Here is a 20,716-nt window from a genome sequence, read left to right on the forward strand (position 1 = left end):
ATTCCTTAAAACAGTCACGATTTTCTGTTGACGCGATCAAATTCTTATTTTTCCATTCAACGTTGACCCATCCTGCTATAAATTTACACCTTAGGAATCTGAAATGGTACGATTTGATGAGATCGTTTTGTCTATATTTTGTTCTCATATATGAGAACTTAGACCTGTTCGTCACTGTTGTTCATACCTAATGTTTATCAGGCCATTAAACAAAGCCACGATTTAATTTTTCACATGAACGTTGGTTCTGCTACACAACAGCTAGTCTCTAATGTAATCTAAGGCTATTTTCTTACTTACCGTTCATTAGATTATCGAAAAATCTGCGATCTGATGTGTCGTATGTATGGGTTTGGTTCATTTTTATATTTGGTAATTTCCGGTGGGATAGCCGGATCTGATTCCGTGAGTCATGGACCATGACACTACCGGTTGTCCCAATTATGGTCTGAGAATATTTTATTGCTATTTATTCATCTTTACCTAATCACCGCGATTTGATATATCAGGCCAAACATTTCAATAGGTCCTATCTGCATTTGAGAGGCTCTCTTTGTTCACTTTCTCTTTCAATTATTGCAATGTAACGGTACACTTTTCAACTACTTTTGCAGTACAAATCAAAAGACGATTGTTTTGACCATCGTTCCATGCAAGGAGACAATCATAATTCAAATAAACAGCTGAGATATTAACGAAAGAGAGGAAAACCAAAGAGAGCCTCTCTTCTGCAGATTGGACCTTTAGACATGTTTGGCCTGATATCGCATGAATGGGTTTGCTTCACTTTTACTTCTAACCACTTTCGAAGCCACAGCTGAACACGCAACACTACCGGGAATCTAATGTGGTCTGACCCTATTTTTCCATCAGGTTGTCGATAAGTCGTGATCAGTCTTGTTAGAGATCACAGTCATTTGAACCTTTTCGTCGATATACGGCCTCCTTTGTCTTCGACATTCGCAACACAAGCAATCAAACTACTGTTCAAAACAAAAATGTCAAACGAATGCACTTCACCACGATAGCGGCTTCGGGAGACGGTTCGGCTTTTGTTATTCCTGTCTTCTTCCATAATAAGAGCTAAGTTGCCCATCTGTGTGTCGTATTCAATGCAACATGCAATAATAAAGTAATATTAACATTCACAATCGGAATTGGCTGAACATCTATGCGTAAAGCTAGAATCAGACACATGTAATCGTGTCAGATGACATTGATTTGACCCTTTCTTATGTTTATTGATCTTCGTTCTACTGCTCGTGTTGTGTGTAGGTAAGAGGTAACGATAGCGCACGAATGTAACAAAGCCGACTGACACCCGACTGCAGCAACGATATGAAGGTAGTAAAAAGTGTCGAAAGTTTACAAGACTGGTCGTGATTTGATGTACTGCATCCATGGGTTTGCTAAAATTGTACATTTTACTACCCGGATCTGATTCCGGGTAACTAACGGCTGAACCAAATATGGTCTAACATTATTGTCTTGTTAACTGCTCATCGGTTAACCAAAAACGCTGCAAATTGAAGGTGTCACATGCAGGGTTTGACAATTTCGACGGGACTCTCGGAACCAATTCCGGAACACTACCAGTTGTCTTTAGTGTGACGTAAGGCTATTTTCTAGCTAATTGTTCATCAGGTTATCGCAAAAGCCACGATTTGATGTGTCACAAGCCTGGATTTGGTTTACTTTTTGGCCTCTTCCGGCCACTCAAACCCGATTCCGAAACACTTGCTGGCCGTTCATTAGGTAATCTTAAAAGCCGCTATTTGATGCGACGCATGTACGGGTTTGTTTCTCTTTCAGATTTAACCACTTCGGCGGGAACCCCGGAACGGGTTCCGGAACACTACTGGTTCAGATATGGTCTGAGATGGTTTTCCTGCTCATTGTCCATCAGGTCATCGAAAATGCCGTGGTTTGATGTGCCGCATGCATGGATTTGGTTCAATTGTATATTTGGCCACTTCCAGCGGGACGCCTGGAACCAGTTTCGGAACACTACCGGTTCAGATATGATCTGAGACTATTTTCCTGCTTACCGCTCATCAGGTTATCGAAAATGCCGTGGTTTGATGTGTCGCATGCATGGGTTTGGTACAATTGAATATTTGGCCACTTCCAGCGGGACGACTAGAACCGGTTCCGGAACACTACCGGTTCAGATATGGTCTGAGATGATTTTCCTGCTCATTGTCCATCAGGTCATCTAAAATGCCGTGGTTTGATGTGCCGCATGCATGGGTTTGGTTCAATTGTATATTTGGCCACTTCCAGCGGAACGACTAGAACCGGTTCCGGAACACTACCGGTTCAGATATGGTCTGAGATGATTTTCCTGCTCATTGTCCATCAAGTCATCTAAAATGCCGTGGTTTGATGTGTCGCTTGCATGGGTTTGGTGCAATTGTATATTTGGCCACTTCCAGCGGGACGCCCAGAACCGGTTCGGGAACACTACCGGTTCAGATATGATATGAGACTATTTTCCTGCTTACCGCTCATCAGGTTATCAAAAATGCCGTGGTTTGATGTGTCTCATGCATGGGTTTGGTTCACTTTGATATTTGCCACTTCCGGCGGGACACCCGGAACCGGTTCCGGAACACTACCGGTTCAGATATGGTCTTAGACTATTTTTCTGCTTACCACTCATCAGGTTATCGAAAATGCCGTGGTTTGATGTGTCGCATGCATAGGTTTGATGCATTTTCATATCTGGTCCCTTCCTGGGGTACCGTTCCGGAACACCTAAATGGTCATATCTCCGGAACGGCTGAACCGATCCGAACCATTTTCAATAGGAAATAATGGGACTAGATTCCGCGTAGAATGAACCGTCGGTCATTGAAATCGGATGAGGTTTACTGCCAAAAAGTGATGTGAGTTTTTTTGTACACACATATACAGACCAGGGTTGTTAACGTTAATCAACGATTAACGCCGTTTCGTTAATTCGTTAACGTTAATTGTAACGATTACCGAATTACGCGTTGATTTTTCAGGCGCGTTGATCAACGTTAACGTTAACGCAGAGCGTTGATTCAACGTCAACGACTTCGTTAATTTTGCGTTAATTTATTTATTTATAAATGTGAAATAGCAGTGAAAATTTCTCTGAATTAGGGTTTAGTTTAAATAACATTCTCTAGCTCTAAAACTACCGTCAGTCGAGCTAGCATTGAATTAAAAGCGAAAAATGCAAGATTTACTTCATAATTTCTGCCATTCTTAATTGACTTGATAAGATTTGTCAAATAATGCATTCACTTTGACCAAACCACATCTCCCGTGTTCCATTAGCTAACCCAAAATTATATGTGGCAACTCTTTAAGCGACGTATTGGAACCTTGCCTAGTGCGCGAAGAGTTATTAGTCCACTAATATGGGCGCCTTTTGATGGGTAACGAGTCAGCGCATTTAGTCATTTATAAAGCATATAAGACAGCATATACCTAAGTCAGTTTGATGGAACTCGAAACGGAAAAAATGGAACATGACGGCTTCGACAGATACCTATTTCAAAAGATTTTCAATCATTGATGTCTTATTTTGAATGAAGATGTATCATACATAAATACAACGTTCTATAGAAAAAAAGTAGATCTTAACAAAAAAAGTTGCAAAGAAGTATTCCCCAAATTTCTCCTAACTGATCAATAATGTTCAGGTTTTTCCATAGAAATTTTCGTAGGGTATACCTTGGAGGTTCAGCTGGAGAAAATTCAACTTTCGGATCTTGACTTTTCAGCTCTCGATCAGTTTTCAGCATTTTTGTTTCGATTGAAGCCCCAAATCTTTCAATATTTAGGTATTGAGCTCTTGAGAATCTTAAATGTCTTCTGTAATCCAAAAATTTAAAATGCTCAAAAAGATCTTGAAGGAAATTCTTGTTTTTTGATCTTCTTAAATCAATTTACTCATTGGTAGATTTGATAAAGAAATTGTTTCAAATGACACTGGCGTTTGACATATGCATGCCTGCTGTGATTGACAGGAAATCGTTGGTAACACGTGGTTGATCAGTGACAATGCAATACAATAACAACCAGTAAAAGATCGGTAGTTAGCTAGTAGGTACATATGTATGGCAGCCTGATCATTAATGTCCTGTTGAGCTTCCTATACCACTAAGGTATCCGTAGCGATTGTGCTCGACTAAAGAGACAGTACAGTAAAAGAAATTTCATCAACATTCAGAAACTTTGGAAAGCGAAAAACTCATTGCGAATCTTACAATAACTCGTGATGGCATCCTAAAAACAATTTTGTTACCCCAGAATTGAAAAAAAAACTCACTCTTCTTTGCCCTTGTCGTAACATCTCGACCAAGTTTGCTTCTTAGACTAGTGTTTTAAGCCCACTTCCACAGTTGATCATTTAAAACTTACCCATGATTATTTCGCATTCGTGTATCGTGTAGCATGCACGAACATACTCTGCCAAAGAAACTTCCATTGCGAGAACTTCCTGGACCGACGGGTAATCGTATATGTCACCCATAGCATGGTGGTGCAGAATACCCGCGCGTTTACCGAATCGGCTGTGTGGGCCCTTGAACAAAATTTACAACAGCATAAATCGCACGGTTTTCAACGATTAAATCAACGGCTTCCGTTGACGTTGATTCAACGCAACCCGTTAACGTTAACGTTGATTGCCAAGAAAATCAACGCACCGGCGTTGACGTTGATTTGGATAAGAATTAACGTTAACGGCGTTAATCGTTGATTAACGTTAACAACCCTGATACAGACACACACACACACGCACACACATACACACACACATACACACACACAGACATCACCTCAATTCGTCGAGCTGAGTCGATTGGTATATGTGATTTGACCCTCCGGGCCTTCTATCAAAAAGTCATTTTTGGAGTGAACATATAGCCTTTCCAGTACACTTAGTGTACGAGAAAGGCAAAAATATGTGTATTAGGTGGCAATATAGTTGCCACTGCCTTATAAAGGGTTAACGTCATTAGTTACATGGTATTGGACAAAAGAATTCAACTTATGAGTAAAATGCAAAAAAGTACGTTTTCCCATACTAACTTCCATACAAATTTCAATCGCAATGCGGAATACGGGGACGCAACCAACCGCTCCCAAAGTTTCACAGTTGTTTTGGACGCTAATATAGCTTTGTTCCGGATTGATACGATCAAATTTAAAGTTTCTCCATACAACGTTGACCCACTCTAATGTACATGCTCACTAGCGCCACCTAATGGCAGAGTTCCGAATCAAATGGCGCAACAACTGCAAATCTTTAACCTACCGAACAACTATGCCGAAGACACTATCTTTCTAAGTAATCAGGTTCCTGAGATATATCTTCTTCTATATATATATATATAAAAATGCAATGGCATACGTGGGACCGCGCATAACTCGCGAACGGAACGTCGGATTTGAGTCAACTTTGTTTTGTTCAGTTAGTATTCGCCCAAGGAAGGTTTATGAGGCAAAAAACATGCGAAAATTGAGAGTTTTTGAAAATTCATCTTCCATACACTTTGTGACCAGGGGCTTGGTCTTGACTAGAAACTTGAAACGTCAAAAAACGCAGTAGGCAAGACAAAGTTTGCCGGGTACAGCAAGTGAGATATAAAATTTGTATGCTCATCAGCTCCACCTAGTGGTGGAATATCAAACCAAACGGTCCATTATCTATAAGTCCTTGACCCAGTGAACAACTTTTTCCGAAGACACCAACTCAATAAGTAATCAGGACTTTTTTATATATGAGATGTTAATTTCATCAGTGTTACGTCTGTTTGTCTGTGATGTCTCTTTTGGGTTCACTCAAATAATACGTAACGCAAAATTTGTCAATTTTAGAATTTCTCCCTACCCCACATAACAAGTTTTGTGTAGAAAGTTTTGAAATTTCGTAACATAGCGCTAGACTTCCTCGCTCCCCCATAGCGTTACGTACTCAAGCAACACCACATGTTATATAAAAGTTACAACAGCGCAAGTTTTGGTTGTATAGATGTTTTTTTACGTTATATCAACACAATGTTAGAATTACGTCAGATAAACTTGCGCTGTTGTAACTCTTTTATAACATGTGTGTTACTTGGGTAATATTTGAATAGACCCTTTTGAACCGCCGAACATGTATATTGTAATTGTTGACCCATCTACAGAAGTGCGATTTAACCGTTATGTGTCCGACAAACTTTTTGCTTTTTTCTACACCGTGCTTTTTAAATGAGCGCTGGGTACCCGGGTACCCAGTCGGCCACATAAGGGTTAACCTATTGTTAGAAGCGGCGTTTCCGCTTGCTTAGGTACGTTCCATTCTATTGATTAGGGGCATTTTGGAATGCTTTCTAGCGCCACCTAACGGAAATTTCTCGACCTAAGTTAATCATCAGCAGATAGGCCTTGACTTACCCAACATTTTTGCAACATTTTCAAATGTAAGGATTATGAGATACGCGAGAACATATGTCCCCAGTGTCCCAAAACGGACCTTCATTTTAGGTATCCTTTCGAGGGTTAACAGTGAATATTCTTTAACAAATCCGATGAGTTTTTAAAATTTTTCAGATTAAATGCTTTATTATTCCCCCTTCGACCAGCGAAAGAATGTTGGAAAAAAACCGAAATAAATATTTGTAACGGCCAAAGGAATGATGTAAAAGAAACTACGAATGTACATGTTTTTGTCAACAGTTGTAAAATAACGATAGCTCTTATATATCTGTTGTTTCTAACCTTATTGTGCACATGCATTTACAATGTATATACTGCCCATGATCGCATAACTGTCCCATATGAATAGGAAACCCAGCAAATATGGGACTGATATGCGATCATAGGCAGTACAGGCTTAGTTACGTTAAAGCAACTGGCGGCTTAAGGTAGTAAGTGTCTCCACAGACAAACAGACGTATCACTTGGAACAAAATGCGATTAAAATCATCGTCACTTAACAAAACCGCCCAATGTTAATTACGCTGTGCTTCACAAACTCACTGTGTAGATGGCGGTAGCGAGCAAACGTCAAACAGGAGCGAAAATGATGCGAGCGCCGTGGGCGACCGATTTGCGAACTAAAGAATATTTGAATTATCCGTTAAAAAGGGAAACGATGGGAAGTGAGTGGAGTGAGACGTCTGTTTGTCTGTGGTGTCTCTATTTATTCTTTATTCAAACTGTGCCAATACAATAGTGTTCACACAACAGCTCATGTATTGTTGAGTTTCAATGAATCGTTTTTAAATAAACCAAGTTCCACGATTACAAACAATTATTATTGAAGCCGTTGCTTTATGTGACAAGTTTAATGCAATTGTTTGATGTGAAAAGTAAACCCACGCCTTCGAAGTTTCTTCGCCAATTATTTTGATGCATGAAGGATCGGGCTTAGGATGTGGCAATGCCAAAAATTTATATTACTCACTTAAACTACTGATTATGATCCGTTATCACAATGCTCTAACGTATGTATAAATTTGCAGGCTCCAACCGTACCAATCAAATGTTTGTGCAAAATCGTGGCAACGTCAGTGAGTCAGGTAATATAACATTTCAATTCTACAGAGGTTTATGAATGTAAGGAAGGACGTGTTTTCTATCCATAGAGGATGAAACAGCACAGCAATATGTTCCACCAAGTGAGCAAAGAGTGGAGGAACCGAAAAAATACACTGGAAGTGCTATACCAAGCCGATCGTTCAAGATGCTTCAAGCAATGACCCAATCAGATGCCCCCGGTAAGTTTATATAATGTTTCTTAAATGATTGATTCAGCTACAATAATCGAGAATAAAACCTCCAACTTGCTCGATGGAATAATACATTGAAATACTTTTATCATATATTCTATCATTCGGGCAAACCTGTACACCTAATCCCATCTCGAATTACAATTTGATGTGCACTCAGTTATACATCATCTCAATACACATTGTACGACACTAGCAAACTTTACCATTTCATGAAAAAGCAGTGTACTTCACTTCATAATATTTTTTTCAAAATAATCAGAAAATCCAACTATGCTTATTTTTTTTGTATATTATTTCAATGTTTCAAATAAGATGTTTAGATGAAATTTCAATAGGTAATGACAGATCAATTTAGCATCAGGCTTGTGTTGAAAGATTTCCACGAATATTACATGGTTATGTTGCTGACATTCACTTCAATCTCCATTCAAACCGGGTTATTCACATTCCATTCATCATCCATTCATCCCCATCGATTGGTGCATAGTTTCATAATCACGATGATATTTTTTTCTTTCTCATTTATCGTTTCTTTCAACAGCCGATACGAATTCCTCTGACATAGAAGGTAATCAAAATTTACCATGCAACGGCGAAATCCGATATTCACCCTATCCTTATCCGCATCAACCACACTACTGTTGTAATCCAAATTGGCACTACTATGACCCCAACAATCCCCAATACTATCCTCATCCGCCTCCACCATCACCGCATCATGTCCCTGGATATTACTATCCTCCTCCTCCTCTGCCACCGCCACACGCCCAGTATGACCGGAACTCGTACTACGCGGGCTATATGTCACCACATCACTTCTACTACCCACAAGAACCATGCTCACCCTGTACGCCACCACCGTACTATCAGATTGGCCAACCGCAGATTGCTTACTGTGAAAATGTCGTTCCTGAATCACCCACGCACTCCTACGTCATTACAACACCACCCCCACGACTCATAGTCACCCCAATACATGATTCAGCAGACTCAGACGTTGAATCCATTCTGAGCGACCTCAACAGCCCAATACATCCATTGACCCGTTCCCAAAGCAGCCTGCAGCATCTATCGGAACGCCTTGCCAACTTTAGCGCATCACCGGAGAAAATTTTCCCCAACGAATCGGAATCTTTGGTACGCTGCTCACCTAGCAGTCCGCTTAACGAAAGGTACCGTACCTTTGAAGAAAGTACCTCTTCGGCACCTTCCTCTCAGTCTGAATGTTCAGACTCGGAAGAGGAAGATCGCCAAAAGCTGGCACAGACTCCTGTAGCTGTCATACCAAAGGAACCAGTACAAAATGGCACCAATGGTGACGAAGAGCACGGTAAACAAGAAGAAGATGACACTACTGACGAGAGTGAAGATGAAACTACGGTAGGTTACGATACCAGCCCACAGGAGCATCTACCGCATCAGTTGAGTGTCATTTTCGAAGAGGAAAGCGTCTATTCGAATTCGGCCAACACAAGTCGCAGGGCGAGTGTTTGCAGTAATAGTTCAACACTAAGCGACTGTTCATCCACATTGGCCAATGACTTGGATGACGATGATAGGAATATACACGAATTCAATGGAGGGCAAATTGAGCACGGCAATCACACGGACGATGACATCGATCGCTTGGATGATGAAGAATGTGGCTCAACTGATGAAACAGAGATAATGTCGAAGGAAACCTCGACAACCGCAGATGAACCAAAGATCTGTAGCATGGAGCCGGAACATGATACTGAAACGGAATCAGAAGAAGAATCAACGACAGAAGATGAGGAGGAGGATGGTGAAGATGAGAGCGATTCTACGGACAAGGAAGAGGAAGAAACTACACCAGCAGAAGATACGGCTGTTTTGACTGTATCGTCAACGAACGATGAAGAGGACACACATGAGAGCGAAGAAGAAACCAGTGAAGCCGAAGAAACTGAAACAGAGTCGGATGAAGAAGAATCAGAAGATGAGGCAATGAATTCGGATGTCACTGTTACCATTACCATACCTTCCATGAGCAGCAAATCTTTGAATGAGTGTGCCAAAGAAAGCAGCCCAATACACGACAAAGATGATGAACCCAAACCGACATTTACTGTAGATTATGAGGAAGACTCAAATGTTTCGGTTTCTGTTTCGCTACCATTCAAAACAAAACCATCGGTAAGTGAGGAACCTAGCGAAGAAGTCGAAAATTGTAATGATCTTGGCAAGCAAGATGACCCAGAAGCTGAAAAGGAGGATGAGGACGAGGAAATTGATTTTTGGAGCCAGATAGGCGAGGAAGATGAAATGAGTCGACCAAGCCGGTCCTACTCAAGAGATTTTTGGAGTAGTCGAGAAGCTAGTGTTGATCGAGACGGCGAATGGAACCAGGAAAACGATGATGAAACTAATGACGATGGAGATACTGATTTTTGGAGTAGTGAAAATGGTCCTACTGAAGCAATAGATTTGTGGAAGAAAGACCCAATCGTAGAAACCTTTTTGGATCGACAGAAGAACGAAAACACAAAAGATTCGATTGATTTTTGGCAAAGCGAAAACGAAAGAATGTTCAACAATTTTTATAGCGAGCAAAGCCAGGAACAAGAGGAAGCTGGAAAAGACTGTGCACTTATGGATGAGAATAACAATTCTAGTACCTGGGAAAAATTAGGAAATTTGTCGGACACCGAATGCAATGCCACTGATGATAAAAATAATGATAAAGTCGTGGAAGAAATAGAAGCTCCACCGAAGGATTCGGACTCGGAGGAAGAAGAGACTGAAACAGAAAGCTCTGAAGAGGAGAGCGAAGACGACAGCGAAGAGTATGAAACAACGAACACGTCAAAGGAAGAATCGGACGCTGAAGAGAACGGAATTCAAAATGAAACCAAGAGTAGCCCAGCTGTCGCGGAATCCAAGCTTCCCGAAATTGTGTTGAAGAAAGCACCTGTAGCGGAGAAAACCGACCACAAATGTAATGAAATTTTGAGCGCAATCAATACAATAACCAAAGAAGATGATAAAAAACTGTCCGTTCGAGACAGGATATCAATATTTGAAAACCAAACTTCTGCACCACAGCTAGAAGTACCTTTACGGCAGAAACCATCCGATTCAAGTAATCGATCGAGACCATCTTCGATGCTAAAAATGTCTGCTGAGGAATCCGAGATGGAAGACGACTCCGGTATGACATCAGACGTGAGCAAACCTATTTCAGAAGTGGAAACAGACTCCGAATGTTTCCCAGAGATGCGCAAAATGACCCGTTACCAACGAGCAGCAACACATTCCAGATTGTTCAAGCTTTTGCAGGACGAAAGTAATAACGGTGATAGTGACGACGAGGAGGCTGAGAGGTTAGCATCGATTGAATATACGGAGGTGCCAGCAGCAAGTGAGGAGCGCATAGAGGACCACCCACGCCATTCAAGTTTGAGCAAATATAATGGATCATCGTTTGATGATAGTTCCAGCACATCAAACACTGCCAGCGATCGCAGAGATCGTCTATCACTGCCTATCAGACATCAATCATCATCGGGTATTGAAAGTATGTCTTCTTCGACCTCATCTGCATCTCCTGTATCAGGAATCACCAATGAGAAACTTGCGGAAGAATTAGTACAAAGTTTATTGATGAAGAAGAAAGGCAGACTATTTCGCAATTTGCCACTGGAAAAGCTTCACGCAGCTGCTATGAAAATCTTGCAGGAAGATTTGGAATCCAATGGCACCTTGAGTTCCATTGAAGACAATATTTTAACCGTAGATTCTACACCAGCCTTAACGCCACAAGAGTTCAAATCGGAATACCAGAACTCGTATGCCGATTACTACGACACGTGGAATGAATCCAATGGTAAGAATTCACCTTCGGAATACGGTGGGCTTGAACCAGTATCATCAAAAGCTTTCCGTAGTCTGCAAGATTCAACGACGCGAAAGTCTAACAGCTGGTCTCCGCGTTGCCCTCGAGTATTGAGCAACAAAAGTATATCCCGGCTGGCCGATGTACGAGAAACCGATGCTTCCGAGCCCAGTACTTATCCCCGCTCACGTCCACTATCACGTGCATCCAATCAGTCTCCCTATCCTACATTTTCCGGACCGATAGAGGAATCCCCATCCGGATCGAGGAGTATATATAAACAATCCAAACTCAGCCATTTTTGAGGCTTATAGTAGATGCCCTAGCTAAGAGTCGTTGGCAGATCGACATTTTGAAATCAAGGCATCGTTCGGTGACTTGGAACACACCACCGCGACGAATGTTCTTGTGTTGTTAGAGAAATTGCGTTGAAGCATATTGTATTGAGCGTTTAGCGAACTGTATATTTATGAGAAAAGTTCATGAGAAACGGTAGCAGGAAGCATTCATAACAAAAGCATATCATCAAGATTTCAGAAAAGCAGGTATCTTCAAAATTACGTTGTTTTGTTTTATTGATTGGCTGTAATCTCATCTCACATTTCTATGTTTTATTTGATACTTATCAGGTAGTATTTAAAGTAATATTTTGGAGAATCCATGGAAATACAAACATTTAATTGACTGACACTTTGTCAGGTAAGAGCTGCGAAAATAAGCAGACAACAAATTAGAAAACGAATGTATCTTCTTCTTTTTCACGCACTTCGGAATGGCAGAATGTTAAATCACCATACATATCAAATTGGCCACGGTAAAAATATTACCTTAAATACTACTTTTTCTACAACTAAGGTAAATTTAGTATGTTTAAAACACTATACGAAATACTGAATTTATTTTGATTGTACGATTTGTTCTGTTTGGAAAGCACCATGAGACTACTATTTAAAAGCTTTATTTTTAATTCTGTGAAGTTTTGAATAGCATTGAAAAAACGTTGTCTACACTAGTCGTAAACTTTATGTGATTAAACACAAAAACACTCAGTAGTGCTTAAAATTGATAACCAAAATTAAACCAATATGAAAAGAAACAAGCAATGCAATAAAATCCATCGTATAAAACACAAAAAAGAGTAAACTCCACCTTTGGCGTAAAGTTCCGCAAAAAAGAAGAAGAACATACTTTCTACAACATTTCCCATGCAAGTTTGGATCATGAAAAAGAAGCGGTTCATTGCTTCATTTCTTTTTAAATTGAATTTATTTTCCTCCTCCATGTTCAACACAAGAGAAACATGTTAAATTGATTTGATCATTAGCTACGTTTGACTATCTGTCGTCGTTTGACTATTGTTAAAAACAGTACAGATTCTGCTCAATTCAAAAGCATTCATTATTTTTTCTACATAAATAAACAGGAGCCCTGTGCTACCAGTATATCTCAATCTAAAAATACTAAAAAAGTTAAAGGTGAAGTTTTCCTCTAATTTCCACACTAAACACCCACACACAACATACACACTTCGCGAGAAAAAGTTTTATACCTGTCTAACTGAACTAACAATCATAATCATGCCTTCTATCACAACTTCGATGCTGCTGATCAAAACCATTATGCATTTTCTTATGACCGAATATGTACATGACAAACGCCTAAGGAATGCATCAACCGTTCTTACCATTATTTCTGTTTCAGAAAAAAAGAATACCGCTGAACGGAAAGATTAGCTACCTTTGCCTTGTTCTTTGTGCCGCTGCTGTACAAAATAGTATTGAAACAAACAATATATCAGACCCCTTAACAACTACAGACACTTCCGTCATACACACATGGTATAGTGAGTAAAATAAGTAGACAGTAAGGGCAGAACCAAATCAAGAAATAGATAACTGATTAATTTTCAAATTGGTTAAACGCTATTTTGATAATTATAACTTTGCTTTTATACTGACACTAAAATTAAACACTATTGTTTTAGAAAAGTTATTATTGGACATTGTTACTATAAAAATTTCGACAATTTAGATTGACAAACCCTAATCGGAAAAAAAGCTGCAGCACTAACACATGAACTTAAATTCGGCTCTATTATGCCTCCTGATTCTTGAGCGTTCTAAATGTACGAGTTTCTGGTGATATTGGTGACATTAAAAGAACTAGATGGTCTAATGACAGTATCGTGAATAAACTTAAAACAATCTTAACATTTGTAAATGAAGAAGCCTCTTTTTACAAAACTACTATAAGGTGTAAATGTTGTATACTTTTCTAAAAAAATAATACAAGTAAGTTATAAATTGCCATATTATTCTAAATATCAATGAAACCATCAACTATGAACTATAAAACTAATCACTTGAAACTATACATTCATATCAAACTTAGATAAATTTGAAAACTTGCCAGAAAAAAGTGTTAAGGATCAACTTGTTTGCAAATAGTATGTCATGATTGTTTCCAGTAAATTTTGATACAGTTAAACTTAAGCGTAACAGAACTCGTAATTTGTGAAAATATGAAAAAAAAAAGATGATGATGAAATATGTTTTATTGTTAACTTTACAAATCTGTAATTTAATGTTGAGTTATTCCTATTATGCAAAACGGCATTGGCATTGTTCCAAACGGGATAGAGCCTATCTTTTACACCTACCGAACACTATTAATCTATAATGCAAGCAGTTTCAGCTGATGCGTCTCCAAAGTAACCAACGGCGTGATTTGTGTGCGTTTTTTTTTGTTTTATTTTTGTATTGTTCGCTACAGTTTCAACTAAGAAATGTGAGTCACATGCACAAGAAATTATTGTACTGACAGCTTTCACATATATAATTCACAGGTCCCGGCGAAACTGACTTCTGATCCCAGCGAGCAAAAAATGAGACATTGGCCTATGCAAGCAGGCAGCGTGGTCAACAAAATCCTCACCATAAGCGCACACCATCATAGGAATTGTTGTAGCATTTTACTAGCTTTATGGAAAGAAAATTAGCATTAAACTTTTTTCGGTAAGCTTATTGTTAACAGAACACCAAACGAAACAGAAAAACACAAAAAAAAAACATCTTACTATTCGAGTTTTGATTTTTTGACCTCAATTTTTTTCTACATTATACTATATATTTTGAATCAATCTTTGAATAACATAAATTTTGTGTGAGTGTGAGATCTCAAATTTTAAACATACTTTGAAAAGTTGTGATTTTGATTCTGGCCTTTTTTCTGAAATCTTGATAATATTTTGCTTGACTTTTGTGGAATGCATCGTTATGGTTTTAAAAAAGGTGCAACTGAAAGTATCAATTGATAAAGCGAAATGTGTCATTGTATTGTAATATAAGAAAATAGAATATTGTGCTTATTTTTGTTTGTTTTATATCCATAATACACTATTTATTTCCGTTGAATAAAAACAAAACTTCCGAATTACCAAATTATTGGAAATCAAACGATCAAAGTGATCAGCTTTGCCAGACAGGTTAACTTTACAGTAATATAACAAAAATATGCGATCAATTAACATACGAAACAATAGCCTGAACTGATCTGTAACATAAATGAGCTGGAAATAAACTGTTATCGAACACAAATGATGTCCAAACACATATGTCCGAAAAAGCATTGTCTCACCTTCGATATACTCTGCAAACGTTGCGCATTCTAATGAAAAATCACACAGAATGTTGACTCGATTTGAAGAATTTAATTAGGGAAATGGAACCATCTCGGCATGGCTTCTATTTTGGGCACTTTTCTGTTGTAATTTAGCAAATTTTGAACCAATTGACACAATTTTTGGAACGCGTTGAAATACGTACACTGAGGACACTACAACTCCGAAAATCATACGAATCAATTATGATTTTTTGCCACAAGAATTTCTTGCGAAAATCACAGTTATGAACTATGATTTTGGATTCAAAGCGCCAACTATTTTTGTCATACTGTTACTGTATAAATTTCATAACACTCACGTATTAAAATCATACCGATAACGTATAAAAACTGAAACTATGTCTTATGACAATCATACATATTTTTATGAAATAATTTGCACAAATTTAAAAAAAATCGTAATCTGGAATCGAACCAGGAACGTCAAGGTTGGCGAGTGCGTGCTTTACTCATACACGCAACCAAAAAACCTTAGGAAGTTCATAAGATTTTTGCCATAATTGAACTATATGAATGCCATGAGGAAAATCTTATCAAAATTCATTTTCATAAGATTTTCTTATGCCATGCCAGAAGGATAACTTATGAAAACTAGTTTTCATAAGGTATTCTTATGGCATCCATAAGAATGAGTTATGGCAAAAAATCATAAGGTAATTTGATGAATTTCGTTAGTTTTTTTCGCTGAGTGTACGCCCATGGACGCTTCGGAAGTTGAAGTGGTTAGAAGCCAATAAAAGGTTTTGTTGTTTTTTAGCAATGGTGTTTCATAACATATCTTATGATTTTCATTCGATGCTTCTTATGAGATTTTTCATACGACAAGTCTTACAGATTTCGCTTTTCAATGTATGAAAAGCATACGAGAACTATGAAATGATGAAAAAAAATAAAAATAACTGATTCATAAGATGTAAACTATGAAAAACATACGAACAGTATCCTCAGTGTATAGTATGTGCATTAGAACGTGCCTTGCACTTGGCCGTGCATATTTTTAGATGTTAACGGTATTTCGGTTAGTTTCGTTATTGTCTAACGCCTAAATATATGCACAGCGCGTTCTAATGCACATATCAATTGAACACCCCAAGTTCTCCATACAAACTTCGGTTTTGAACTGTGAACCCGCACAGGAAAATACAGTTTGCCTTAGACTCCAAACAGTGAAACTTTTCTAACTGGTAAGGTTACATTTTCTCAAATTTTTGCATATCAGTTGAACAACGTGAACCCAATCTCTTTGTAATATCAAAAACAACATGAACAATCTAAAGCAAATTGTAACAATATACACTCCCGATCAAAAGTTTGGGGTCACCCCCTCAAAAACATGTCATTTTTTTAGGCCCATATCTTCGACAATTTGCATCCGATTTCGATTCGGAATGAATTCGATTCGATTTCGATTCGTGCTGTTTCAGTCAATGACTTTGAACTTTTTGAACCCTGGTTACAATCGATAATACTACGACATTAATAGGGGTCATATTCTAATGATATCGTATCAAACAAAACAAGTTTTCAATCACAAGATTCTTCTGAGGTTAAAATAAAATCTCATTTAAATTTTTACTTATTCATTTAAATTAATGCCTAATAAAATACCCGTAACGTGGGTAGATCACCTTGGAATGGTGCGTTACGGCGTAAGATCTACCATATCATACCAAATTTTAATCTTGCTATTTTCCAGTCTGGTTAAATTAAATGCAGGGTCAAAATTTGGTTTACTTTTTATACTGTTTTTTGTTTATTATTTGTTTTTATTCTATTTTTGTCATTTGTTTTTTCACTGCTAATGTACCGTTTGTTTCAGAGGGATGCAGGTAAATTTTTCCCATGTGTAAATAACAATTTACAAAAAATATAACTGTTGTGAACGTATCACCATTTAATACTATTTTCTATTTCAGATTTACAAGCAGCGAACAAAACGGCGAAGCATCTCCTTTGTAGAAAGATTAAGATTACCGTACGATTCAGTGGTAGACCACGGTGTCCGCGTCGATTTTTTCGAGCCGAGTTTCGTAATTTCGCGTGTTCTGTTTCGTAATTTCGTAATTCCACGTGTGTTGATGTGTGTTGCTTCCGTTTCTTATTTTCGCGAACCTCGTTTTACGCGAACTATTTTTGATAAAAAAGGAAATGGCTGGAAGCCATCCGGTAGATAAAATATAGTGATCGGGGCGTGAGTGGGATCAGCCGTACGACGCCAGCTAACAGTAGATGCGGTTTTGTCTTCTCAAATTGATTGTGCGGTGGACATTATTCCCTGACATGTCGCGTATGTGAGGATGTTTTCAATTTTTCGCGAGTGCATCGTTCATAGCAAAACAAGAATCGGTCTGGTGATTGTAGCAATTTGTTTACCTAAACAAATCATCCCTTCCCGTATCCAAACTCCTAGTGATTACTCGTAGTAACGCAGAGAATTTCTCGGTTATTGGCCTAAGCGAGAATCACGTCATCACTTCCTTCCCTATCCTCAATTGACCTGCATTCGGACGCGGCCGGCGCTGGTGTTGCTTTTTAAAAAAGTATTGGGATGCCAGCATTTACACAATGAGGAGAAGGCTAGTCCCAAGCAATATCTGTTGGTTCTTTGTGTAAATGCAGCTGTCCTTGCAATAACAGAGGAGCAACCGCGGGCGGTCAATCATGCTCATGCTCTAAATTAATGCCTAATAAAATATCAAAATGAATATTAAATTTGTTATTAATTTTTAGTTATTACCCTATAGATTTGATAACTCCCTGAGAACTGCGTATGATATCAAATCGTAAATTGTGGATAACAAAATGAGATATCAATTTGTTATCAATGAGAACTCATTCTGTTTTCAATTAGATATTCCAGTACATTATGTTGTTATCATTTTTGTTATGTTAACACTTAAGTCATACAAAATGAAAACTCACTTTGTTATCAAAATTTGTGATATCTAAATAACTGAATTTGTTTTCAATTAGTTCTCATTCCCTGCTCGGGAAGGCAGAGGGCGGCCATCTACTCTAGATCTGGTGCTCTCGAATAACCGGATCGGAATGACGGTTCCTGAAGTTTTCGACGAACTATCTTCGGATCACCTTCCTGTAGTATTTACCATTGATACGAATTCGTCGTTTCATTTTGAAGTACTACAATACCGGAACTATTGTCATGCTGATTGGCACAATTTCTCCAACGTCGTGCATGCAAGTCTTGACATGAACTCACCTATTATCAAACAACCTAAACACAAAAGAACAAATCGACGAAGCTGTAGCTCTTTTTTCTTCAGTAATGATAGAAGCTGAGAGTACTTCACTGCCGGTGGAAGCATAATTGTCACATGTGCATTTTTGTCAATATTAAGATTTTGCAGCCCATGACCATGTATCATGGTGTACTACCATATAGGGAAATATAAATAGGTAGTTTGTTCCGAAAATTGTTGAAAAAATGCAACGCCGATTTGTCACATTCTGAAAAGTGGACGCATAAGTGTCACGTTTCATTGATGTTGATGTTAGAACACGATTCGGCATTTATGCTTCATAGTTGAGACAATTTACTTTTTCGAACTTTGGACGCGATTTTCTCGATTGTCTGTTTTTGCACATGTGACATTTATGCGTCCACCGGCAGTTCAGTTCCACTAGTCACACGCACCACTCGTAAACAGGAGTTACCGGAAAACATAAAACTGCTCATTCGCCTAAGGAACGTTCGTCGCTGTCAATACTACCGCACCAGGACTCCATATCTTTGTGCAGTGGTCAACGAGTTGAACAAGCGAATTCGCGAAGAATGTGCAATCTTCAAATATAGGAATTTTGAAACAACGTTACGAAATCTAACCAACAGCAGTGACAAATTTGAGAAGTTAAGCCGGAACCTCTGGAACACGGTAAAATACCAACCTCCCCTGAAAAGCGGAAACAAACTCCCGGTAACGAGTGCAGAAAAAGCCAACGTCCAAGCCGAAGCATTCTCTGCATCACATAATAATGCTCTGCCTGGAGACCCGGCTACGCCCAGAAGCAGTTAATCGTTCCGTGGAAGAAATTGCGACAATGAATAACGTCAACGAGGATCCTTCAACATTCTGTAAGCCTGGTGAAATAAGAACAATTCAAGCATAATTTTTCAAATCGACGTATCTAACTTTTTCACTGATCTGAGTAAATCCATGGTCAATGTTGACGACCATTTCACTAAAATAGTTTTTTATAAAAAGACTTTTCATAAGTTTTTTCGTGCTTAACATCACCTGGGATATAGCACGCACTAGGTAAGAAACAAAACCTACTCATTTCATATCATTTTCACAATGAATTTTGACAAAAATACACATACACCGGGTTGGTTAGAGATACGTCATGCCAGATACGTCGCTTTTGTATGGTGCCAGTTTGGTGTATCTGTTACTTTTGATTTTGGCTAGATACGTCGTTTGGTTTTCTCATATATCAAAACGGTGTATCTATCAGTAAAGTTGTAAACATCAAAATAGTTAGATACGTCGTTTTGAACAATATACTTAGTTGAACAAATTAAGCAATAAATCATCAAACAGTGATGTGGGTTCTTCAATTTGCTTTATGAATCATGCATGCAGCAGTTAACCCGGATTTGTTTACATTCTCGAGTTACGTCGGATTGAAAAGTTATGCTTGAATTATTAAACAGATGAAATGACGGAAAGCACCCGGCCAAGATGGAATACGTTACCTGCAATTGAAGCATTTGCCTCGCAAAGGATTAGTGTTTCTCTGCAAAATATTCAACGCATGTCTGAAGTATGGGTACTTTCCAGATATTTGGAAAGCCGCAACCGTAGTTCCAATTCCAAAGCCGAATAAGGATATAACAATACCGAGTAACTATCGCCCCATTAGCTTACTCAGCAGTTTAAGTAAAATTTTGGAAAGGATTGTCCTTAAACGCTTGAACAACCACCTAGAACTTGCTCAAGTAGTTCCAAATGAACAATTCGGGTTTAAGGCAGGTCACTCGACGTGTCACCAATTAGTGCGTGTGACCAAAATGATAAATGCCGGATTCGAAGCGAAAAAATCGACGGGAATGGTATTATTAGATGTGGAGGAAGCATATGATACAGTTTGGCATGATGCTGTTACACATAAGCTTCATGTATCCCGTTGCCCAATTTATTTGGTGAAACTTGTGCAGTCTTTTTTGACACAAAGAAAGTTCCAAGTAACTGTAAACGGGACACTATCCGGCTGCCATAGCATCCCTTTCGGCCTTCCCTAGGGTTCCGTCTTGAGCCCCACATTATACAACGTGTTCACTAGCGACGTCGAAATGGTAGACGATGTCGTGTATGGCTTCTTTGCTGATGATACGAGTTTCCTCACTACCCACGACGACGCCAAGATAGTGACTACCAAGCTCCAGCATGCCCAGAAC

At 38.7% G+C, this 20,716-nt stretch overlaps 1 protein-coding gene across 11 annotated transcripts in view; it reads left to right on the plus strand.

The window, feature by feature from the left end:
* LOC109404201 (uncharacterized) overlaps positions 1-15,212 on the plus strand; it is a 104,999-nt gene extending 89,787 nt beyond the window's left edge. For 9 of the 11 annotated variants that reach the window (XM_062851054.1, XM_062851055.1, XM_062851046.1 and 6 more), the window contains 5 exons: positions 7,491-7,547; positions 7,614-7,745; positions 8,302-12,161; positions 13,318-13,454; positions 14,462-15,212. In XM_062851054.1, coding sequence (XP_062707038.1) covers positions 7,491-7,547; positions 7,614-7,745; positions 8,302-11,921 — 3,809 coding nt within the window. In that variant the 3' untranslated portion in view covers positions 11,922-12,161; positions 13,318-13,454; positions 14,462-15,212. Of the gene's footprint in view, positions 1-7,490; positions 7,548-7,613; positions 7,746-8,301; positions 12,162-13,317; positions 13,460-14,461 lie in introns of all 11 variants that reach the window. The other 2 variants (XM_062851047.1, XM_062851048.1) reach the window with 2 other exon arrangements.
* Positions 15,213-20,716: the final 5,504 nt, after the last annotated feature.

The sequence above is a fragment of the Aedes albopictus genome, chromosome 2 (genome assembly GCF_035046485.1).
Source record: "Aedes albopictus strain Foshan chromosome 2, AalbF5, whole genome shotgun sequence".
NCBI lineage: Eukaryota > Metazoa > Arthropoda > Insecta > Diptera > Culicidae > Aedes > Aedes albopictus.